This window comes from Dreissena polymorpha, chromosome 6, assembly GCF_020536995.1.
Source record: "Dreissena polymorpha isolate Duluth1 chromosome 6, UMN_Dpol_1.0, whole genome shotgun sequence".
Taxonomy (NCBI): domain Eukaryota; kingdom Metazoa; phylum Mollusca; class Bivalvia; order Myida; family Dreissenidae; genus Dreissena; species Dreissena polymorpha.
Window position 1 is genome coordinate 54,053,724 of NC_068360.1, and position 22,938 is coordinate 54,076,661.

Genomic DNA, 22,938 nt, shown 5'->3' on the forward strand with positions numbered 1-22,938 from the left:
TTTTTCTTGCCTATTTTGTGTTATTGTAACATATTTTATCAATATATTACAATTAAACACATATAAAAAATCGTATATACCCGCTTTAATAACAATAATAAAAATTAAATAACTATGATGATGATGATGATGATGATGGTGATGATAATGATGATGATAGTGATGATAATAATAAGTATTATTCTTATAATAATAATAATAGTAATGATAATAATAATAATTTTAAATAAATTATTATAATAATTATTATTATTATGTTTATTAGTATGATTGTTATTATACTATTATTATTATTATTATTATTTTTATTACGGCTACTGATTTGTTTATTTTCACGATGAATCTATTAACATAACTTTATCGCGAGTTTTCTGTTTCCGCTATAGCTTCTACTACTACTATTTCTTCTTCTACTACCACTACTACTTTTTCTTCAATCGTGTTAAATTTACTGTCTACTTTTTCTTTTGAAACGTTAACACAAATAGTTTAAAACAACCTTCTATATGGATTTCAAAATATCGATCTCAATCCAATAAAGTCAATTAAAAAACGGTAAATATTTTCTTACGACGCAAGTGCATAATTCTTTATCATGAATAGATCCGTCTTTTCATCCGATTTTGGCAGTAATTAAACCACAATAAAGCTTGTCGTAAGCTCTGACGTATTTCGAAATATATAGGCAATATCTGAAATCTTGTTTAAAGTATAAATTATGGGGGCGTACATCACTGATTGCAAACTCGTGCACTCTCGATATAATGAGGTGGGCGTTAGTGGGCATGTTAATTTCGACTATTTGGTTCGTATGTCACTTGCGCATGTTAAGTTTTAGGCAACTAATTATATTTACTGTCTGATACCATATTGCGTGTATAAATCTTACATAAGAGTCGCGCTCTGCGAAAACGAGGCTTAATGCATGTGCGTATAGTATCGTCTCAGATTAACCTGGTATGACTGCACAGGCTATTCACGGACGAAACTTCACGCTTTAACGGTATTTTTCGTTTTAAGGAAATCTTTTCTAAGCGAATATTCAGTTAAGGCGGAAAGTGTCGCTTCTGATTAGCATGTGCGGCTAGCTTGACGTACATGCTTTTAACCCCATTTTCGCACAGAGTGTATTATATTTACTGTCTGATAATATACTGGCTGTATAGAACTTACATAATCTTTCCCGTTTCAGCTGGCTAACGCAATGGTCTAAGCACTAGTATATACGTATTTATTACTTTTTTTCTGTACATATATCTTTCTTTTATAAATTGACATACTCTGAGAACACGCGTGCATGTTTCAGCTCCGTAATTGCGCCTATTCCGTTCTGTAGTCCTGTCATAGTATTTGCACCGAAATGTCACGCATTAGTCACACAACTTTGCTGTTGTCGCCATTGTACACTTTTCAGGAAACAATGAAATACCGTAAAAGCATTAGTACTCGTAAGGTATTAAGTTTCGTTAATTGACCGATCATCCACGCATTTATTAAAAATAAATCGAAAATGAACGACGCAGTTCCCTAATGTGTTTTTTTCTCTCAGAACAAACAGCAATCAGAAATCAATGAATTTATGTGTCCATGAAAAATGCGAAATATCACGCCTACAAATATACTAGTAAACGATTTTACAGTACACGTAAAACATAAGTGTGGCGTAGTGCAACACAATATAATAATGGGACAAGTTTGTTCCAATTTCGGTGATCACTTAAAACGGACTTAGATTCCATTCAACAGCGTGTGTATTTCAAATTTTGACGCTCTCTTTTGCTCAATAGGCATTTGTTATCATACAAAAGGTGCTCGCAATAATTGGAAAATGTTCTTCAATATGGACAAATCGTGATAGAATGACGATAGAAATTCGAATTAAGATACGTAAAGCTTTTCAATATAATTACGAAATGTATGGGCATGTATTTATTTTAAACGGACCTTTTCACGTTTTGGTAAATTGTCAAAATTGAAAAAAATTATATCAGACTTGCACAGTTTTGTTGTAGTATTGATATATGCGATTCAACCGTAATACTGAACATTTACCATGCTCCAAAATATCAATTATACATGTATATCGTTTGATGATTAAAAAACCTGAAAATTATAAAGAATTACACACGCGAAACGATTTAACAATTTGGAGAGTTCTGTTGTTATCGTTAGATTTTGTGATATTACGAGGATTGCATATATATAGTATTAAAAATGTCGAAGACTATGTTAGGAAAGATGGTCGTGTGGTTTTAGCACTAGACTTGTACTCCAAGGTTTGAGCCCAGTTGTGGGTTTCTAATTTTTCTATCTTTAATTTTTATATTGTTTATACTTTAGCTTTTAACTTAAAAAGTATAATAGAGCTTTTTAGTTTACATTTATCAACTTAAAGCATTTAATGACAGACTTCAGATCATGCCAAAATCTGTAAAAAAAAAGGTCTCTTTAATGAATGAAAAGGCATGTAAGCTATTTTCATGCAGACACTCACCAATGCAGTAAAGCTAATTTCAATAAAAACACATTCCATAAATTCCTAGAATAGTTGTATATATTGCGGACAATATCAAACAACGTTCACCCTTTGTTGAAGACAAGAATGGCTTATCTGCTATCTTAACGCATTTGATGATAAGACCCTCTGGCACGAATGTCGGAACTTCGAACGCAATATGAAAAACAAAAGCGAAGTAACAGTAGGATGCATATAGCTTCACCACAACTATGGATATATAGCAATAACAATTGTACTATAACTGCGACAGATGTTAGTTTAATATCGTAGTCACGTGATCTACGAAGGCGACATATGTCGACTGATTCTATATGACCCACATTTATTATATCACATAGGTCAGGCACGCCTATTTTAAAAATTAAATAAAATGTCAACATGTTTGAAATGGCAGCACGGCATATTAATAGCTTATATTGTTCATTATTTAGTGTTGTATTGCCAATGATAATATAATAAAACTAACTATTTTTGTAGACTAATGGTTTTCAAAGCGCAATGTCATGGAACATTTACTCTATAACGATATTTTGCTGTGTTCATTTAAATTTAATTAAAATATGTTTATCCGCTTTCTTCAAAGACATTTTTGGAATACTTATATAAGCGTTATTTATCTTTCAGATATCTACAATTCTCTCAAGATATGATAGAACGACATTCAAGAACACGAAAGTAAACACTACTTATTTGCGAGTAACTTCATTGTCTGAGGTAACAAAAATGTCAAAAGCAAGTAACTCCGGAGTTGAGAAAAGCACAAACAGGTTGAATGTTGAAGTACAAAGAGTATCCTCTTTTAAGACAGTAAAACGTCCAGTTATTAAGAAGAGAAATGCAGACAAAGGTTTCAAACTATTTTCCGGATCTAGTAAACCAAAACATAATGGATTGACTTTAGACGTTTTGCAATCATTGACGCCATTTAAAAATGGCGTCGATTTAGTGACGCAAGAATCACGTGATCTGTTGCTGAACTGCATAAAACTACACCCAAGTGTTCATGAAGTATTTTTTCCGGAAGTGACGAAAGATCTCCGAATAACCGACGAAGATTTACGAGGATTTCCGATTCACAGCCTAGCAGTTGCAGTCATATGCGAGGCCATTTCAAAAGGAGATGATCCGTACAAGGTTTTACTGTATGATCGAAAAGAATAACTTGGAAAATGTGCTGACTGAACTGTACACTAGTGTACATTGGAAGAAATTTGGTAAATATTGATTTATGCCATTGGTTATTAACAAAAAAGTATCTACAGAATAAATATAATAAGGACAATGCTCTAAATAAATGATGTCATTTCACAAACCTTCAGTCGGATATCGTTGACCCTCTATTTCATGTTGAGTGTAAAGAAAAAGTAAATGAAAAAGTAAAACATAACTAAAATAGATATTGTATTTAACTTTTTTTGCACTGTTTTGATAATTGAAGATGCATTAAGTTCAGGAGAATGATATACCGATTAAATTTTAATATACACATTAAATAGTTAATTGGTCGATTACCTTTCTATGGCCATTCCTCTCCTGCCTCTGATTCCAGCAGGGCAGTTATTACTTACTGGTGATCGATTGGTCATTGTCGGCTCGGGTATTACTTACATGTACCCCGGGTACGGTAAATATACTTTATCGTACCCGGTCGATATTAGACTCTACCCGAGTTGTATGTTCGTCCAAAGTCCGCTGTCGTAAAATTCGCTACCGTTTATCTTAAACAAACTTATCTTTAAAAAAAACTGCATCAACAGGCTTTTTGACTATGAGTTTTGATAATATAGAGGCCATTTAACAGAAAATTGACATAAATGTGAGTATAATTAATGTAAAAAAATAGCCGACAACGACCGATTTAGCGTTAAATTTCCCGGGTACCTTTTAGTACATTTACCGTACCCGGGGTACATGTAAGTATACTTAAGAGTACCCGGGGAACATGTAAGTAGTACCCGAGCCGACAATGACCAATCGAGCCTTACTGGCATCACTAAGTATTCTAGCATTGGAAAACCAGGTATTCGAGGAAAAGAGTGAGCTGAACGCCGTAAAATTACTACTGTCGAAACCTCGAAAGTCCGACCGGACTTGTTATTTGTTGTTGTTGTTTTCTCCAGGGTTCTCCATGTACTGCGCTCTGTACCCGTCCGTAGTGAGAGACGCACGGACGAACATCAGTTTGCAAGACTTCATTGACGATGATGGGTAAGCTCGTTCTCTGTCTTTTTAAATAATGTTTAATTATTTAAGTTCGTTGGCAAGAAATTTCGTGGTTAAATAAACAACTTTTTCATGGACACAAAATTTCGTGGATTTCATACGTTGGAATAGCAAGAAATATGCCTCGAATGTTTGTCGTTTTGTCGACCATGTGGGAATTTATTTTAAAAAAACGACGGACTACTTTCAGGCCGGAGTGGGCGGAGCGTATTATTGAGCGCATGACGGAGCCCTCTTGGACGATGGGATGGGTGCATAAAATGTGCGCGGTCATGTGACAGAGGAGGAATACAACACGGCGATGAACACACTGTTCGTGAAATTGCACATGTTGGACCCGCAGTCTGTCGTTCCGACCTTTCATCTGCTGAATCACATTCGAGGTACTTGCTGGAAATAATTACATATACACATATTTAGGTGTTGTCCTTATTTGCATATCTATAGGTACATGTTGGCAACATATCTATAGATACATAGTTGTGTTAATAACATATCCACAGGTACGCTGTGGTGTTAATTATATATGAGCCGCGCTCTGCGAAAATGGGGTTTATGCATGTGGGTCCCAGATTAGCCTGGGCAGTTCGCACAGGCTAACCAGGGGAGAAACTTCCGTTAAAACTTGATTTTTGCTAAGAAAAGACTTTCGTGAGACAAAAAATGTCATAAAAGCGGAAAGTGTCGTCCCTGATTAGCCTGTGCGGACTGCAAAGGCGAATCTGAGACGACACTTTACGCATATGCATTAAACCCCTTTTTCACAGAGCACGGCCCATATCCATAGAAACGTATTGGCATAAACTATTTATCAGCATATACTCACATTCAAACATTGGTGCAAATAAAGTATAGACAAAATAGACAGGTTTCCCGTTTGTTTGACGATGATAAATCATTTTCCGTATTCATTGGTTTTAACTATCGAATAACTTAATGGCGCTATGTGTTTGCGCTGTTCTACAACAGTCTCCTTTTTGTATCGAGTTATGAATACATTGTTTGATTGATGACGTGTTACGTTGCTTTTGGCCGAAATAAGGTACATGTATATAATAAATATAATAGTTTATGATTGTGACAGCGGGACTGTCGCACAACCAACTCAAGAGACACAACCCACCGAAACATGCAATAGCTTACTGATTAAATAAATTAAATTTAGTAATACAACTTTCGCATGGTGTACAAAGTGACTTCATAAAATAACGTATATTTTGTAAGCAAAGTGTTTCTGTCTTCATTTCAGCTCTCCCGGAATGCAACCTAGAGCTGGCCATCCGGGACTACCTCGGAGGCCCACTGGACGCTGCGGCACTCAGTGCGCATGCGCGGACGACCGTAACAAAGGAGGCCATGCCTAGCGTATCGCGCATGAGCCTCGACAAAAAGTTTTTTACGGCATTGACGTCGAGGAGTTTATAATGACGGAAGCGCGTAAGGTCGGCGTCCGGAACGGGCGACGTCCCGACAATAAAAGAACTAGTGACCTCCAGGATGGATGCAGCGTCATGTAATCTCGTGATCACATTTGGCGGTTTCCGGCTCACGTCGAAAAAATGCGCACGCATCCAGATGTCGCATCCGGAAAAAGCTCGCATACCCTATGGAATAAGCATCAATTGTTCTTCTGTGACAACGAAATTAACAAACGCATGCGTTAGTTGTGACGATGTTACAAATACGTTTCATTGATTCGGACCTTCTATCTATTGACGTCGAGGTCTGGACGGATTTATACAATTACACATGTGTTTAGATTTTGTGTGAGAAAATCTCCAGTTTTCTTCCGTCTTGAATGTAATATTGTTTATTCGACTTATTTTGTACCCAAATCATCATGTTTGTCTTCTGTGAATGTTTTAATTGTTAAGCGTACATTTTTGGTGTGAACAAATGCGAATAATGCGGTATCGATGTATAAGTTATGCTATTCACACATTTTTGAATGTATGACAAGTATTGATAAAACAGTTCGCGTGTTATACGTAACGATTTAATATCATACATCAATGACAAGCGTTATTTACACGTGTTCGCTTGAACGCTTGTTAATTATGGTAGATCTAATAAGTCACAGGCTTATCAGAGACGACATGTTCCGCCCAAACTGGATTCTCGCTAAGAAGAGACTTTCCTTAAACGAAAAATACCATAAAAGCGGAGACTGTCGTCCCTGATTAGCATGTGAACATGCATTAAACCCAGTTTTCCCAAAACGCTGCTCTTATAATTCTTGTAATCGCATAATGCTCAAAGTTGTGCCTTTGTTATTATTATTAATGGTTGCTAACTATGTTAATATTTGAATATATAATTTAATATGTTGTATATGTAAATATTTGTATATATGTAACATAAAATAACACGTAAATATGTTTGAATATGTTATATATAAAACAAAAAGTTGTTGCGATGAATTCATATTTTATTTACGTTCAAAATTAAAATAAAAAAGCTAATATTTATATAAAATATTTTAACAAAACTGAATTGGAACAAAAGATTGTTCTTGTTTTTATTCCAAATCGCCCGAAACAGCGTCTACGTTAAATGTTACTCTGTATAGTTTTACCTCTAAACAAATCCAGCTTTTCTTGGTCAAGGAGAGGGCGCGGTTTTCCCACTACTGTTCTCCTCATGTTGGCCAGCTTGTGCAGGGTAAAACCTGGTATTCAAGTCAATACATCAGGTAGTCTTCCTTTTGCTCCCTTTTTTGGCAGGCGATGCGATGATGCACATTCTTTCCAAAGGATCTTCTGATCAATGTAAATTTCACGGTCACCATGGGGTATAACCTTTAAATTTAAAATATAAATGTTCTCATTTAATATGGGGGGAAAAATCTGTTCATTAATGACAAAAAATAGGTATTAATAACATTTAAGATGACAATAACCATAAAATACAGCCATAATAATTCAAATGGTGCTGTTTTTTGCATTACATTTACTCATCCATTTACATTTCCCAGTTACAATACATAAATATGATAATGATCATAATTAATTCAATAAACTAAATAAAAAAGGGATGCAGAATTGAAAATACAAACCTGTTACAACAGACTGTTGTTCAGTATTCCAAAAATACAGGCAGTTGTTGAACTAGCCCATATCACTTTATATGTCTTTAACCACCCACTTTGAATCTCCTTTGCAACAAACTTATTGTTGATTTACACATTGTAGTAAATACACATTTTATTTCATCACACAATACTTCATGCTAAATGTATTTCAAGACATTTTACACTAGAATAATAAGTATGAATGTTGTTCACTTTATACATGTACCTAAAATCTAGCTTAGTCAGTTGCTGATTCTGCTTGTTTTCAAAAAAGAACTTCCTATCTGTGGTTCTCAATTAGATGGTACCTGAACCAATCAAAAGTATATCAACACCCCTTTGTTAGGCTTAGATGGAGGACTGATAGGGACTGGCTAATCTCTTATCTGATTCAATGCTGTGTCTAAGCCAAAAATTACATAATTTGAGAAATACTGATAAGGCAGTCATTTCAACACCAAAATATTTATTAAATAATACACAGCACCCTTAACACATTACCGGTATATTTAATTGTGGATATTTAAATATAACATGCTGAATGGTGTTAGCAAATAATAAGAATATTATAAATATTATTTTAATTGCCTTTTCAATGTATGTTTATAGTCATTGTGGTAGACATTGATTGTATTGGAGTATAAATATCAGTATAAGAAAGTTCAAATACTTATTTTTTATGTTGAGGAAATATAATTGATACTTTTAAGCCCACATAATATTTATGACACTTTCAATATTTTTAATTAGTCACCCACAGTCTGATTTAGGTGGAAATTTTTAGAAATGTTTGAGATTAAAACGAAAGCAATGTTATATGCATTGAAATTGTATTATAAAGTATATTAACATTAAACAGGTTCATATGCACAACCAGTAACCGCTTTGAATTCAATCTGCACCTTATATTATAACAGGTTACTGAGGTATATGTCTATGTTTATTCATTTGATGCAAATAAATTGTTAGAGCCTGCAACAATTTTGTTTCTTGTTCAATTTCTTGTTCAATTTCTGGTGGAAATTTTTAGAAATGTTTGAGATTAAAACGAAAGCAATGTTATATGCATTGAAATTGTATTATAAAGTATATTAACATTAAACATAAAATATGGGAAAAGAACTGTGTAGTGCCGTATGCATACCATTCCAAACTCTGTCAACAGCTTCTAGGAATAACAGGTGATCATTTCCTAGATCAGCTAGTTTCGGAACCAACCAGAATCACAGCCTCGTCATCAAACATACTAGACCTTTTCTTCACGAATAATAGTTCCCTGATTATCACAACCAAAGTCATCCCTGGAATCTCCGACCATGAGGCAGTCTATGTGGAAGCGAGTCTACGGCCCCACAAACTACCTCCAACAAAGAGGACAGTCTTTGTATACAACAAGGCTGACTATGATGGCCTCAGAACTGAACTGAGGCTACTAAATGAAGACTTGTCCAGATCTCCCAGTGAATCAGTCGAAGTGTTATGGACTTATTTCAAGAATAAATTAACAGCCTTGATGAATAAGTTCATTCCTGCAAAAGTGCTTAAAGACAGCTACAAGCAAAAACCCTGGATAGACCGCGAAGTACGAGCCTCTATGAGGAAGAAGGGCGAAACTGTACACAAAGATGAAGAAAACAGGAAAAGAGAAAGACATCAGTAAATATAGACTTTGTAAAAGAGCAACTCAGAAGTTAGAGAGAGAAACATACCAGAAATACGTTAATAACTTGATAGAAGTAGATGATCCAGACAGCACCAAACCTTCAAAACAGAAGAGATTCTGGAGTTTCATTAAATCCTTAAGGAAGGACAACACAGGCATCTCACCATTGAAGGATAACTGGAGGCTCTTTGATGCTGCACGTGACAAGGCAAACATTCTTAACCGTCAATACGAGTCGGTCTTCACAGACGAAACAGGAGGCGAGGTCCCAAACCTGCAGGTACGCCCTACCCAGACATGGATGAGATCAATATCCAGGAGGAAGGCATCTTGAAGCTTCTCAAGAACCTTAACCCCAGGAAAGCTTCAGGTCCTGACAATTTATCGGCAAGGACACTGAAGGATTGTGCTGAAGACTTAGCCCCAATCATAACCCTAATTCTTCAACGCTCCATCAGCGAAGGAAGGGTACCACATGACTGGAGACAAGCCAACGTCACCGCCATCTACAAGAAAGGAGCTAGGCAAGATCCTGCCAATTACCGTCCGGTGTCCCTAACCAGCTTATGTTGTAAGTTGCTTGAGCACGTTATCTTCAGTCAGACACTCAAGCACCTAGACAAGCATGCCATTCTTCACGACTGCCAGCACGGTTTCCGAGCTAGGAGAAGTTGCGAGACACAACTTCTAACCCTCACCCACGAGCTTGTAGAATCATTTGACAAGCGGATTCAAACAGACTTAATCATACTTGACTTTAGCAAGGCGTTTGACCGCGTGCCACACCAGCGTCTTCTCAAGAAAGTAAACCATTACGGTATAAGAGGAAACACCTTAGCTTGGATATCGTCCTTCTTACACGAAAGGACACAAAGAGTTGTAGTCAACGGGCAACATTCAGAAGAGGACCCAGTAGTCAGTGGTGTCCCTCAGGGTTCGGTATTAGGACCTCTATTGTTCCTAATCTGCATCAATGACCTACCTGAGGGGCTGCTGTCAAGAGTTCGCCTTTTCGCCGATGACTGCATTCTTTACCGCCAGATCAAAACTGACCTTGATCGTCAGCTTCTCCAAGCGGACCTGGATGCACTAGCCAGATGGGAAGCCACCTGGGGTATGGACTTCCACCCACAGAAGTGCAGTGTGCTTCGAGTAACAAGGGCTACATCCAACCTTATACCATCTGAATACATACTGAAAGGCATCAAACTATCGATCGACAAAACAACTAAATACCTAGGTGTGGATCTTGACTCAGAAATGTCTTGGAGGCATCACTATGACCGAGTTACCAAGAAAGCAAATAACATGCTCGGTTTCCTGCGGCGGAATCTGAGAAACACCTCTCAACAAACCAAGACAAACGCCTACATCGCACTAGTTCGCTCCAGCGTAAAGAACTGCTGAACGGTATGGAGTCCACACTATGGAACTCACAAGTATCAGCTCGAGATGGTACAACGTCGTGCAGCGCGCTTTATTACAAACAGATTCCACAATACAAGCAGTTTTGATAGTATGCTGGAAGAGCTAAACTGGGAAACCCTCGAAACACGCCGCACAAAACATCAACTTACAATGCTCTACCGCATAGTCAGCAAGCTGGTTGACATTGATGCCAACAAGTACCTGACACCACGAAGGAAGATGCCTAGACACCCGCACGGTTCCGGCTTCTTACCAGTCACTCCTATATCTGACACCTTCAAATACAGCTTTTTCCCACGTAGTATACCACTTTGGAACGATCTACCAGCATCCGTTGCTGAGGCCCCCTCTCTGGCATCCTTCAAGGGTGGGATTTCCAGCCTAACCTTCTAAGGGGACACCCTCCCAGTTACGAATTAGGCATTCAAATGACGGACTAGAGCTTTGTTGGCGGGGCCTTGTGCCCTGGTACCGTCACGGAAGCTAAACAGGTCTTACCCTGATGGATGTGAAAAGTAACTAGGGGGCAATACTATACTGTCTAACTTTTATCTAGCTTTGTTCTACCTTTACTATTGTAGCTTTGCTCATTACTTTTATATTTTCTTGCCTTGCGCACCGTCAAAGAAATGTCAATCCATGACAGTTTGGTGATACCATGTAGATGTAGATGTAGATGACTTCTGTATGGAGATTATTCTAGCATAGCAACTAAGTTTTACCCTACGCTCGGTTTATAGAAACGCCCTTACGCATTCAGAAAAACAAACGTAACTTTATACGTACGTAATTTTTCGTCCGTAAAGTTACGCATTGTACCAGAAACGGCCCCCTGAAGTCTATCTTTAGTTGTGTAAACTATATCAAAATATTTAAAGCTGCAGCCTAATGATGGTTACTTATAAATTTAATTAAAACCATCGATTTGGTCAAGACAAAGTATAAGGGTATGCTGGATTCGCAATATTCGTGTGTGTGTATGTCTGTTTTACTTCCTGTCCTTGCCCGTCCGTCTTTCTGTCTGTCTGTCTGTCTGTCTGTCTGTGTGTCCGTAGACAAACAATTTGCCGATTATAATGCCTACACTTTTTAAGGTACACCAATAAAAATATGCATGCACTTTACCTTATATGAAAAAATGCGCATGTGCAATTCTGCATCAGGCTTCGTTAAAACGTGTTCGAAAGTTATGCCCCATGCCCTTCGAACATTGAATTACTGTAACATGAATATTGTACCCCACTTGCTACATATCGTACGGACGGACGAAAACAGACAGGAAGAAAAACATACGCGACTAATTTACCTTGGTAAGCTGGTTTACCAGTTCTAACTACACTGATGTCCTACTTGATTTGGAGGTATGGGAAGAATTTCCCGAGAACCCACCCCGGGAGAAAGTTTCGTCCCTACTATGACGGGCTAGCTTAGTTGGTAGTGTTTGGCAATAAATCTGAGGAATGCGGGTCCGATCCTCGGTCCGGTCACATTACTTTTGCGCGGGCTGGTTATTCAAACCTTTCTACGGCCATTCTTCCCATATCTCTGATTCAAATAAGGCAGCTGTTAATTTAAAACCATTTTTTAGCTCGATCGCATTAAAAGTCTTAGGCTTATTTGAAAAGCTCTTGAGTCCGTTGCCTGGGCCTAGCCAGTACTTGCTGTCTATGGGTGAGAACAACGCTCAAACAGTGGGGATCAAACCCGTGACCTCCCGGTCGCTAGACGGACACAATATCCTTTACGACACAGCGATCTTTTCACGACACGGCAGTTGTTACTGGCAAATGTATGTGCAGTTAGAACTGCTAAACCAACAAACCAAGGAACGTGAGAGTTTTTAAAGTGAACGCCTTGACATGAGTGTAATGTCGTGGAACACATTGTAAAATCTAACACAAACAAAAAACAAACCAACACAACTGTTACATGCTCGGTTTGATAATTAGTCCAGCAAAATATATGACCCGCGCTCTGTGAAAAGGGGATTTAATGCATTTCCGAAAAGTGCCGTCCCAGATTAGCCTGTGCATTACACACAGGCTAATCAGGGTCGACACTCTACGCCTAAACGAGAGTTTTGCTAATAATAGACTTTCTTTAAACGAAAAATATAATAAAATCGGAGAGTGTCGCCCCTGATTAGCCTGTGCGAACTGCACAGGCTGATCTGGGACGACACTTTACGCTCATTCATTAAACCACTTTTCACGGAGCACGGCCCATATATATAAGTGTATAAATCATATTGACATATTTAATTCAATTTTATTTTATTTCACTGATCAAATAAGTAATTAAAATAGGTAAACACCATTTATGACTGTTATGTACGTATTGAAACCATCTTTTCACAGCATTGATGAATGGTTGTTTATGTTTAATGTTTACGATGATTTCAATGTCTGGTCGTGTCATTTATAAATATGTATTGATGCTTCTTCTTTTGAATGGATCAGAGATTATCCTAATCAGTTTAACCATTAATACACTTTCTATTGCAGTTATTGATTTACCGCTTTGAGTGTTAGAATTCTCCACATTGCTTTTATGCAGCATCTATTTGAAAATGAATCAGGTTTTATTCTATCAAATATGAGCGATTTTTAAAATGAAAGGTTTAAAGACGTGTGTCAAACGTAGAAAAGGAGAAATTAACATTTTCATGGATGATAGAATGATGGCGGCTTTGATTATTGATTGATTTTAATTAAATTACAATATGATTTAAATACACCGCTGTATAAGACGTAATAATATGAACGTTCAACATTAAATAACGCGTTTTAGTAAAGAGTCGTGTTGATAAAAGTTACCTTTCATTTCGCGAATACTCATCTACGTTTATTTTTTTAAAGTCATCGACGTCTAATGATATAATCTGATTTGCTACATGCGTTGCAATAGCTTAAAGAAGTAAAGAAGCTTTATATCAAGAAAAGATACAGGACTTTCAATTAATTTACCTTTATCAAGTGATAAACAACGTTTCCATTAAATGGAATCATTTCATATTCGATAAACAGTAATAAGGCTACGAGGGAAAAATACATTTTAAGTGAGGACTGGACTTAAAGATTTTTTAACAAGTTTATAGGAACCGAGACATGTCGGTTTTGGAAAGGAAAAGGTTTTTCGGCAGTGTTTTCATTCTGACGACAATATTATGTGCATGCAGTAAGTATGCATTGATATTATGACGTCAATTGTCACCATTATCATCAACAACATCACCTTAACAACAATATAGTAACTGTATCAGTACCAACCCCATCATCTTACCAAACTACTACTACTACTACTACTACTACTACTACTACTACTACTACTACTTCTGCTATTACTATTAGGAAAAGTTTGTATTTAATGTAAAAAGTTTTTATGTGAATTTTTAAAACAAATATTAGTGATGATGATGACGATAACGATAACGATAACGATAACGATGACGATGACGATGACGATGATGATGATGATGATGATGATGATGATGATGATGATGATGATGATGATGATGATGATTATGATTATGATGATGATGACGGAGATGATGATGATGATGATGATGATGATGATGATGATGATGATGATGATGATGGTGATGATGATGATGATGATGATAATGATGACGATGATGATGATGATGGTGGTGGTGGTGATGATGATGATGATGATATTATGATAATGATGATGATGATGATGATGATGATGATGATGATGATGATGATGATGATGATGATGATGATGATGATGATGATGATGATGATGATGATGATGATGATGATGATGATGATGATGATGATGATGATGATGATGATGATGATGATGATGATGATGATGATGGTGACGATGACGACGACGGCGACGACGATGATGATAATGATGATGCTGCTGCTGATGATGATGGTCAATATCATTTTTTACTAAAACGTCAATTAGTAAGTTGCTGTTGTTCCTGTAACTAAGTGACTACTTCTGTACAACAACACCTTTTGATACAACTTTCATTATTTGTTAATCAAAGCGCTGCGAGATTTCAAAGTGCTAAGTTTTTTTCATTCACAGAAGGATGTGGCGACATCGGGACATCTAACCCCGGAGCGCACATTGCCAATATTGGAACTGGTACCGGTAGGTCGTTTATAGCCGTTTTATCGTTATTGTTATTAATGCAAACACAAAAAATGAACTCAAGTTATTGATAACAAACACGTAATTGGTCATTGATAACAAACACGTAAACGGTCATTGATAACAAACACGTAAACGGTCATTGATAACAAACACGTAAACGGTCATTGATAACAACAAACACGTTAACAGTCATTGATAAACAAAACGTAAACAGTCATTGATAACAACCACGTCAACGGTCATTGATAACAAACACGTAAACGGTCATTGATAGCAAACACGTCAACGGTCATTGATAACAAACACGTAAACAGTCATTGATAACCAACACGTAAACGGTCATTGATAGCAAACACGTAAACAGTCATTGATAACAAACACGTAAACGGTAATTGATAACAAACACGTAAACAGTCATTGATAACAAACACGTAAACAGTCATTGATAACAAACACGTAAACGGTCATTGATATCAAACACGTAAACGGTCATTGATTACAAACACGTAAACGGTCATTGATAACAAACACGTACACGGTCATTGATAAGAAACACGTAAACGGTCATTGATAACAAACACGTAAATTAACACATAATTGTTTATCTTAGCACTCTCCGCTTTTAGGGCTGACGTTTTTTATTGGGTCTTCCAAGTCGCCTTGCTGCGGAACGCTCAACAACTGGAAATTCTATGTGACGTCAATTGGGGACGTCACGATGCATCTATGGCGGCCGACATCGACACCAAGTTACGAACTTATTGCGCAACAAACATTTACAGGTAACGAAGATCCGACACACTAAAATAAATTTTATTTAACAAGTTTCACACTAAAATACAAGCTTATTCTAGGAATCTTATTTTAAAAAAATCCGATTATCCAAACTTTGAAGTTAAAGAGGGAATAATGACATTCGGGGTTTCGATTATTTTGTTTTATTTAGATTTTTTCACGAATAGAACAAGTAAATCTACACTGTTATACACCTACGCCTAACAAATGTATGTTATAAATTAAAACAATCAGTTGCCACAAGTTTAGTTACCGATATTCTGATTACATAAACGGCTCGGCAAAATATTGAACATCAGACATGTATATTGAGTGTTTGTCAGAAGAGAACGAAGAACGTTCACATGATTTTCTTAATAATATTTCGGTCCTAATTATGTATTTAAAACGAACAAATTATCTTATTCTCAGCAATAACATAAAAATAAATTAAGAACATCCACATGATTTTCTTTATAGTGTGTCGTATGGAACGCCTTGACTGTCTTATAATACCAAAACTTGTGATATTACGTCAATCTAACTGTGCATGAATGCCTGTAACCATTATATATATAATAGAACAAGTTTTGGTATTATAAGACAGTGTAGGCGTTCCATAGTGTCGTTCTTTATTTTGTATGTTAAATGTACAAATTCGCTTTTTTTCAGCCGCCGTCGGACTAAACACTCCTTTGTCGACGGGTACAGTAGAAGTTGAAATCGATGACGTCATAGGGTGGTATGTGTGACATCACTCCATGTTCATGGCCGTTTTCGATTTAAGATTGTTATATTTATATACGATATATAATACAGTTTATACGTGTGTGAATTAATGAACAATATTCACTTCTTACACTTTCGGTTTATAGAAATCATAGTAGCCGATGGTCTGTCCTTCCGCAAATGTTAATGTTGCTATCGCATTCTATACATAGATGGTGTCGTTACTACGTTATTGTCACCTCCTATACCAAGACGCATCACATTCCCCTGGTTTGGGGATTTATGCTTCCGTCAAAGTAGTTCTGCGAAGGAATGAACATCTTAATAATGACAGAAAATTCGTTTTTATTGTGTTTAAAACGGAATGTTGTTTAAAGAACTGTCATTTAATTATGTTTAAATGCGATTTTGAATCTATTTTAAGAATGATAGCGATTATCAGAAGCACGATTACCTGACTTACTTTCGCTTTCACTTTTAACTCTTAAAAGAAGTGCTACCCACAATTCCTTTCGCGTTAGTACACAGGTCAGTAAGACCGGTGTGTACGCAATATTGCTATCGCGGTAAAAAGCGAATATTGTTACCTGTTGACTGCCTTTGTTTTTGTTACGCAGGTACACGTCCGGTACAGAGCTCATTCCTTCCGGCGTCGCAGCGGGTTCGAGCACTCAGAGCCAGGTGCTGGCGGCCCCGGTCGTTGGGACGGAAGTTCCCTGGGCGATGACGCCGGATACCGCCAATACCTACGCCGCCGGAGCGGTTGTGACTGCCAGTAAGTAGCGGTTGTCCGTTTCTGTCGCCGGCGACGGGATTCTCACATACATCGTTTGAAAAAAGGACACGTCTATCAACATTTGGTTTGGTCGTCTCTCACTGTGTCCTTTTTTTTAATGTTGTTTTGGCCATTGATGTGATTTATGTGGTTGTTTTGTTTGGTGTGATTGAGTGATTCATATGATTTGATGTGATTGACGTTATCGATATAATCAATACGATTGCTGCGAGTCTGAGTATGTCTTAAAGAAGAAAAACAAAGAAGAAACCAATGAAACAAAACCGAAAATAATTTGTATTATCAGTTAATAGTTATGTAATGAGCTCGCATTTATTTCATTATGCGTATTCAGATGAGGATCCAGTAATCGTGGACGATAGCGTCACGATCAGCGACACTAAGACGTCACAATCGATATTCACTATTGACGTCACGGATGCGGACACAACCGACCTCGTGGCGGTTACTTCCGGTTTCAGCGTCACGAAGACTGCCGGAAGTTCCCTTTTCTCGGTGGTTAAGACTGCCACGGGATGTAAGTCTTGAAACGATTATTTTCAGTAAGGAAAAATATAATCAGCCTATTGGAGATATGAGTTGGTTTTCGAATATTGTAAACTCATTATTATTCGTGGGACAATAATTTGCTTGATTTCGTGGGACACGAATTTTCTTGATTTTTTGGAACACGAATTTTCTTGATTTCACGGGACATTAATTTTCTTGATTTCGTAGGATATGAATTTTCTTGATTTCGTTGGACATGAATTTTCTTGATTTCATTGGACATGAATTTTATTGAATCGTGGGACACGAATTTCCTTGATTTCGTGGGACACGAATTTTCTTGATTTCGTAGGACAGTAATTTTTTTGATTTCGTAGGACATGAATTTTCTTGATTTCGTATGACATTGAATTGTTTGATTTAGTACGACACGAATTTTATTGATTTCTTGGGATACGAATTTTCTTGATTTCGTGGGACATGAATTTTCTTGATTTCGTGGGACATGAATTTTCTTGATTTCGTGGGACACGAATTTTATTGATTTCGTGGGACATGAATTTTTTTGATTTCGTGGCTGATCGATCCAAACATTATCATCCATTATTTTGCCAACCCTTGATGAATTTTTAAATAACGAATCTAAATGATGTGTCGCATTCAAAAACTTGGCTGCTATCTTAAAGGATAAGGTCACACTTAGACATCAAAATGCAGAAAAGGTTAATATCACACGTTTGGGTTAAAATAATTTGGGGGGGGGGGGGCATTTGTAACTTACAGTGACAGCACTTGAACATTACAGTGACTTGGCTTGTTCAGCAGTTTTTCATTTCTTTAGGCGTAGAAACTATTTTCTGTACATAGTTGTCTACAGTCGTCCTTCAGTACTTAGTGTTCATAGTACATGTATAGGTACGAGTTAAAAAAATAATCTAGGCGACACTGTCAAGTAACAAAACCCTGGTTATCTCCATACCTTATCCTTTAACAATATATCATTTCAAATTCATATTTTCAGATGATATTCGCAGCGGCGCCTCCTTGAGCGCCGGAATTTATCCCCTGACTATCACCGCCACCGACCGCTGCGGCGACACCGCCACCGGAACGATAACAGTCACCGTCACGAATACCGTAAGTGTTACGTCATCAACGATGACGTCAAGGACAGGGTGTCGTTAGAGAAAGCGTGACGTCGTAACAAATTGACTCGTTATTTTATATTAATTTGAGTTAAAACCGAGAATCTACTTTTTGAAGAAAGTAAACACTTTCGCTCGTGTTCACTGTTGTTCTGTGAAATGACATCGTTTAGACGTCATGACGTGATAATTTAAGAAAAATCTCTAGTCAAACCTTTTTAATTAAAAATATATTTGAGTGAGTGAATATATATTTTTTTGCCATCACAAGTGGATGAAAATAAAGTATTGTCTTCTTATTTAATTCGCTATAACAGTTTGTTAACAGGTTTAAACTTTCGTGGGAACAATACATCTGTCATTTTTATCATAAAAACAGTGAAAGAATTCACTTATTGTCTCAATATATCTTTTTCTGTTTGAAATTAGTAATTACCAGTTTTAAATTACCTATATTTTTCTGTAAACCACAAGAAAATATAAACACATATTTTGGATCAAATTAAAATCCATGAATTCAAAATTTATTACAATTCAAAGATTTCATATTATGAGTACAGGTACACCCAATGTAAGTATTTGGGTGCTTGGCAAATGTGAACGATTCTTTAATTAGAAAATTGACTATACTCATATAAATATATTTATTTAATTAATTGCCCTTTAGATTTTATAAGTATCAGGTATCTTCTACTTAGCATTTTGTAAGCTTCATAAGAATTCTAGAAATAAAGCAATTTAAAGATTATATAAATTATCGTTTGTGGTGTAGTATATATCATAGATCCACTTACCGAGCGATTTTTTTCTTAATTAACCCATTTATGCCTAGCGTCTAGAAAAAGGCCAGGGTCTGCGCTTTTTGCTTAAAGGAATTTCCTTACGAAATATTCTAAATATAGAAATAAATATACTAGACATCCCTAATTTTGGAAATAAATTGATCTTATTTAGAAGGATGGGAGAGTTCACTAGGCATAAATTGGTTAATTGACCTCTCCTCTCTAGGCCCCGGTCTTTGTTCCGGTTTCTCTTCAAACCATTCACCCGACCCCGATCAGTGACGTAACGACTACGGCTAGGTCTCTCTATACATTTGACGTCACGGACACGAATCCAATAACGTGCACAGTCGATAACACCAAGTTTGAAATCAAAACGGTTGGATCAGGTTCGTATTATTTACAAATATAAATAACTTACACCGGAGTTTCGTTTCGAAAATGCCTTAAAGCGAAACATTCCATAAAGGCGGAAAGCGTCGTCCCTAATGAGCCTGTGGGATTTTATTATATACCTGCTTTATGTCCCCCCCCCCCCCCCCCCCCACCAAACAAAAAGTTGTATCAATCGGTGAAATACAACTGCACAGAAATAATTCCAGTATAATTATGCTACCCGCTAGTTTTCATTTCCGTATGACCATACTAGCCGGACTACTTTTAATGACGTCATTTTGAATGCATAAAATTATAAGAGCATTCTTGGTTAATTATGAAAGCTGAAACTAAATTTTTTAACTTAAATGATTCAAAGTTGTATATAATAAAATAAATATTACGCAAATCAATTGTTACAAGTGTTTGTATCAGTCTCGTGACTTGCGCTATTGTCATCACACAAGCCACTCGACTGATACAAGCACATGGAACAATTGACTATACTCCATATACATTTAACGAACAGAACTTTATTTCTATTTTTCGAAAACAAGGCTCATAATTATTATAAACTAGTCCTCTGACCAACAATAAACAAACTCTTTGGATTTTTCATATTGATACTTTCGTTTGTTGTTATTATTATTATTATTTTAAAATTTAGGCTTATGGTGGACGAACCAGTTATCGAACACCTAAGAAATTACGTTAAATTACGTTAAAAATGAAACACTTAAAATGACAAAAACAGTTTGTTTTAACAAATGACTAACAGTTCAATCATTGAATGATTTATCTGTAAAGTTTTCCAGCAAACTACCTTCAAGAATTCATAACAACGATTCCCTGGTTATTGTCACCTTTAGCAGACAAAACAAAATGGGGGCCGATATAAACATGACCTATTAAATGACACTTAAATACTACTCCAGTATATACAAAGTCACATGACTATCACGTGATCCGGACTCGTCGAAAAAATCTGCGTCTGCTGCAATCAAAATTGCAAACGGAAATATGCTCTTTGGTGTGTAAATGCACATTTTGATAAATGCATTTAAAAAGTAATAGCAAAAAGCACATCAAACGGTGTAAATAACAATAAATGCATCCCTTTAACCTGTTTTCGGCGCGTTTGTTTCAAGCTAAGTAGGCAAGTAGGTCATGGACTTCATGTGCGACCATTTGTTTATCAATATGACATCATGCGCACTTTTGGGCGTGTGTATACAGAACCAAAACAAAACGTCCGATAATAGGTGTTGTTCGATAACAGGTACTTACACGATACTATTTTAAAACTTTTTAAAAAACTTTTTTTGAAAACTTATTTGTACAGAAAGTACATGCATACATATTTGTATATTTTTTATTGAATTATATATATATATATATATATATATATATATATATATATATATATATATATATATATATTCTTTTTTGTTTAATATTTGTTAAATATTTATATATATATTATTTTTTATATCATTATTTTTTTATTACATTACTTTGATTTTATTCAATAATTTATATTTTTCGGCGTAAGCTGAATAAGCCAGCTTTTCACCCTGACTTGACCTTTGTAAGTGTCCAATAATACTCAAATAAAATTTCCCGCGGCTAGGTACGAATGAATACACTTCATTTATTCCATTGGCTGATTTGAGTATAACACCAGAACATTGGAAACATATCCGCGTCTTTGTAACACTGTTTTACTGCATGAAACAATTTTATCTCTAATGAAAAGGCCCAATAGATAGAACAGTTTTACAATCAATTTTCGACATAAATACAGTTTGTGCGTTCACCTTTTATTTTCAGAGAATTACCAGCGCAAAAGCGTTTAACTAAAGGCTATGTTGTCATATTTAGTACTTACTTGCATTGCATTTCAACCCGCGAGGTTTCGGGTCAATACGCGGTCATTTTGTGAAAGTCAGAGTTTATATACAGTTCATCACCGGAGTTCGCAAAAGGGGTTGCGATCATTGTGTCTTACTGACAATAACGTAGTGACTGTAATGCATTGCATTCCAATCCGCAAGGTATCAAGGTCAGTTTGCGGTCAGTTGCAGAAATCTTTATATAAACGCCGTCTCGTAAACTTTGTGCACTTGAAGTCTGTTTTGATCAGAAAGATACTAAATAAAGATATTCGGCGATATTAGTGTGGTATGTCAATCATCGATTTTTAATATGGTTTCAAAATTTGCATGATAAGGACCAATTTTGATAAAATTAATTAGAAATATTTATCCATTTAGACCAGTTTATTAAGCATGACAACAATAATTCGCTATACTATAATTATGCAATTAAATAAGATTCGAGTATTGCCGGCTGACCTATATGCACTCGTTTATTTTCATGTTTCTTGTGTTTTTCTATTCTGTAAATATAGATATCTGAGTAATAATATCACATAAAGCAAAATAAGCCACGAAATCTGGCGCAACGCCCCGTAATTGATTTGCTTATGATGTAGCTAACAACTGCGCAGAAAAAAGGCATCCGCTACTTTTTATCTCATAGAGATAACTTTTGATCGTTCATAAACATCGACCAAAATCAACGCCGTATATCTTTTTTAAAGATATTTCTTGTTATTTTTTGCAGTCTTATTGTCAAGTAGTTTAAGTTTGCGATTACTTTTTACTGCAGCCTACGAACTTTGGCTGAAGGCGGGGTCAGCGAGTACGCTGAATCATGACGTCACCGCTGAAGAATCCATGACGATCACGTGCAGTGACGGGACGGACCAAATCACCAGCAGTTACAAGGTGGACATTTCGGACGCGGTATG

General features: G+C 36.3%; 1 protein-coding gene and 2 long non-coding RNA genes across 3 annotated transcripts in view; all 3 read left to right on the forward strand.

Annotated features, from left to right (window-relative positions):
* The first annotated feature begins 1,676 nt into the window (after positions 1–1,676).
* LOC127834510 (uncharacterized) lies at positions 1,677–7,262 on the forward strand. The gene is made up of 5 exons (XR_008027970.1): positions 1,677–1,747; positions 3,143–3,732; positions 4,639–4,726; positions 4,932–5,124; positions 5,991–7,262. It is a non-coding gene; the product is annotated as an uncharacterized LOC127834510 (long non-coding RNA).
* A 6,906-nt stretch (positions 7,263–14,168) lies between these two features.
* Positions 14,169–15,812, forward strand: LOC127834513 (uncharacterized). The gene is made up of 3 exons (XR_008027973.1): positions 14,169–14,257; positions 14,968–15,033; positions 15,663–15,812. It is a non-coding gene; the product is annotated as an uncharacterized LOC127834513 (long non-coding RNA).
* Positions 15,813–17,231: 1,419 nt separating this feature from the next.
* The window catches only part of LOC127834494 (uncharacterized), a 48,739-nt gene continuing 43,032 nt past the window's right edge, over positions 17,232–22,938 (forward strand). The window contains exons 1-5 of the mRNA XM_052360361.1: positions 17,232–17,314; positions 17,670–17,852; positions 18,846–18,961; positions 19,978–20,140; positions 22,797–22,933. Coding sequence (XP_052216321.1) covers positions 17,263–17,314; positions 17,670–17,852; positions 18,846–18,961; positions 19,978–20,140; positions 22,797–22,933 — 651 coding nt within the window. The 5' untranslated portion in view covers positions 17,232–17,262. The remainder of the gene's footprint in view (positions 17,315–17,669; positions 17,853–18,845; positions 18,962–19,977; positions 20,141–22,796; positions 22,934–22,938) is intronic.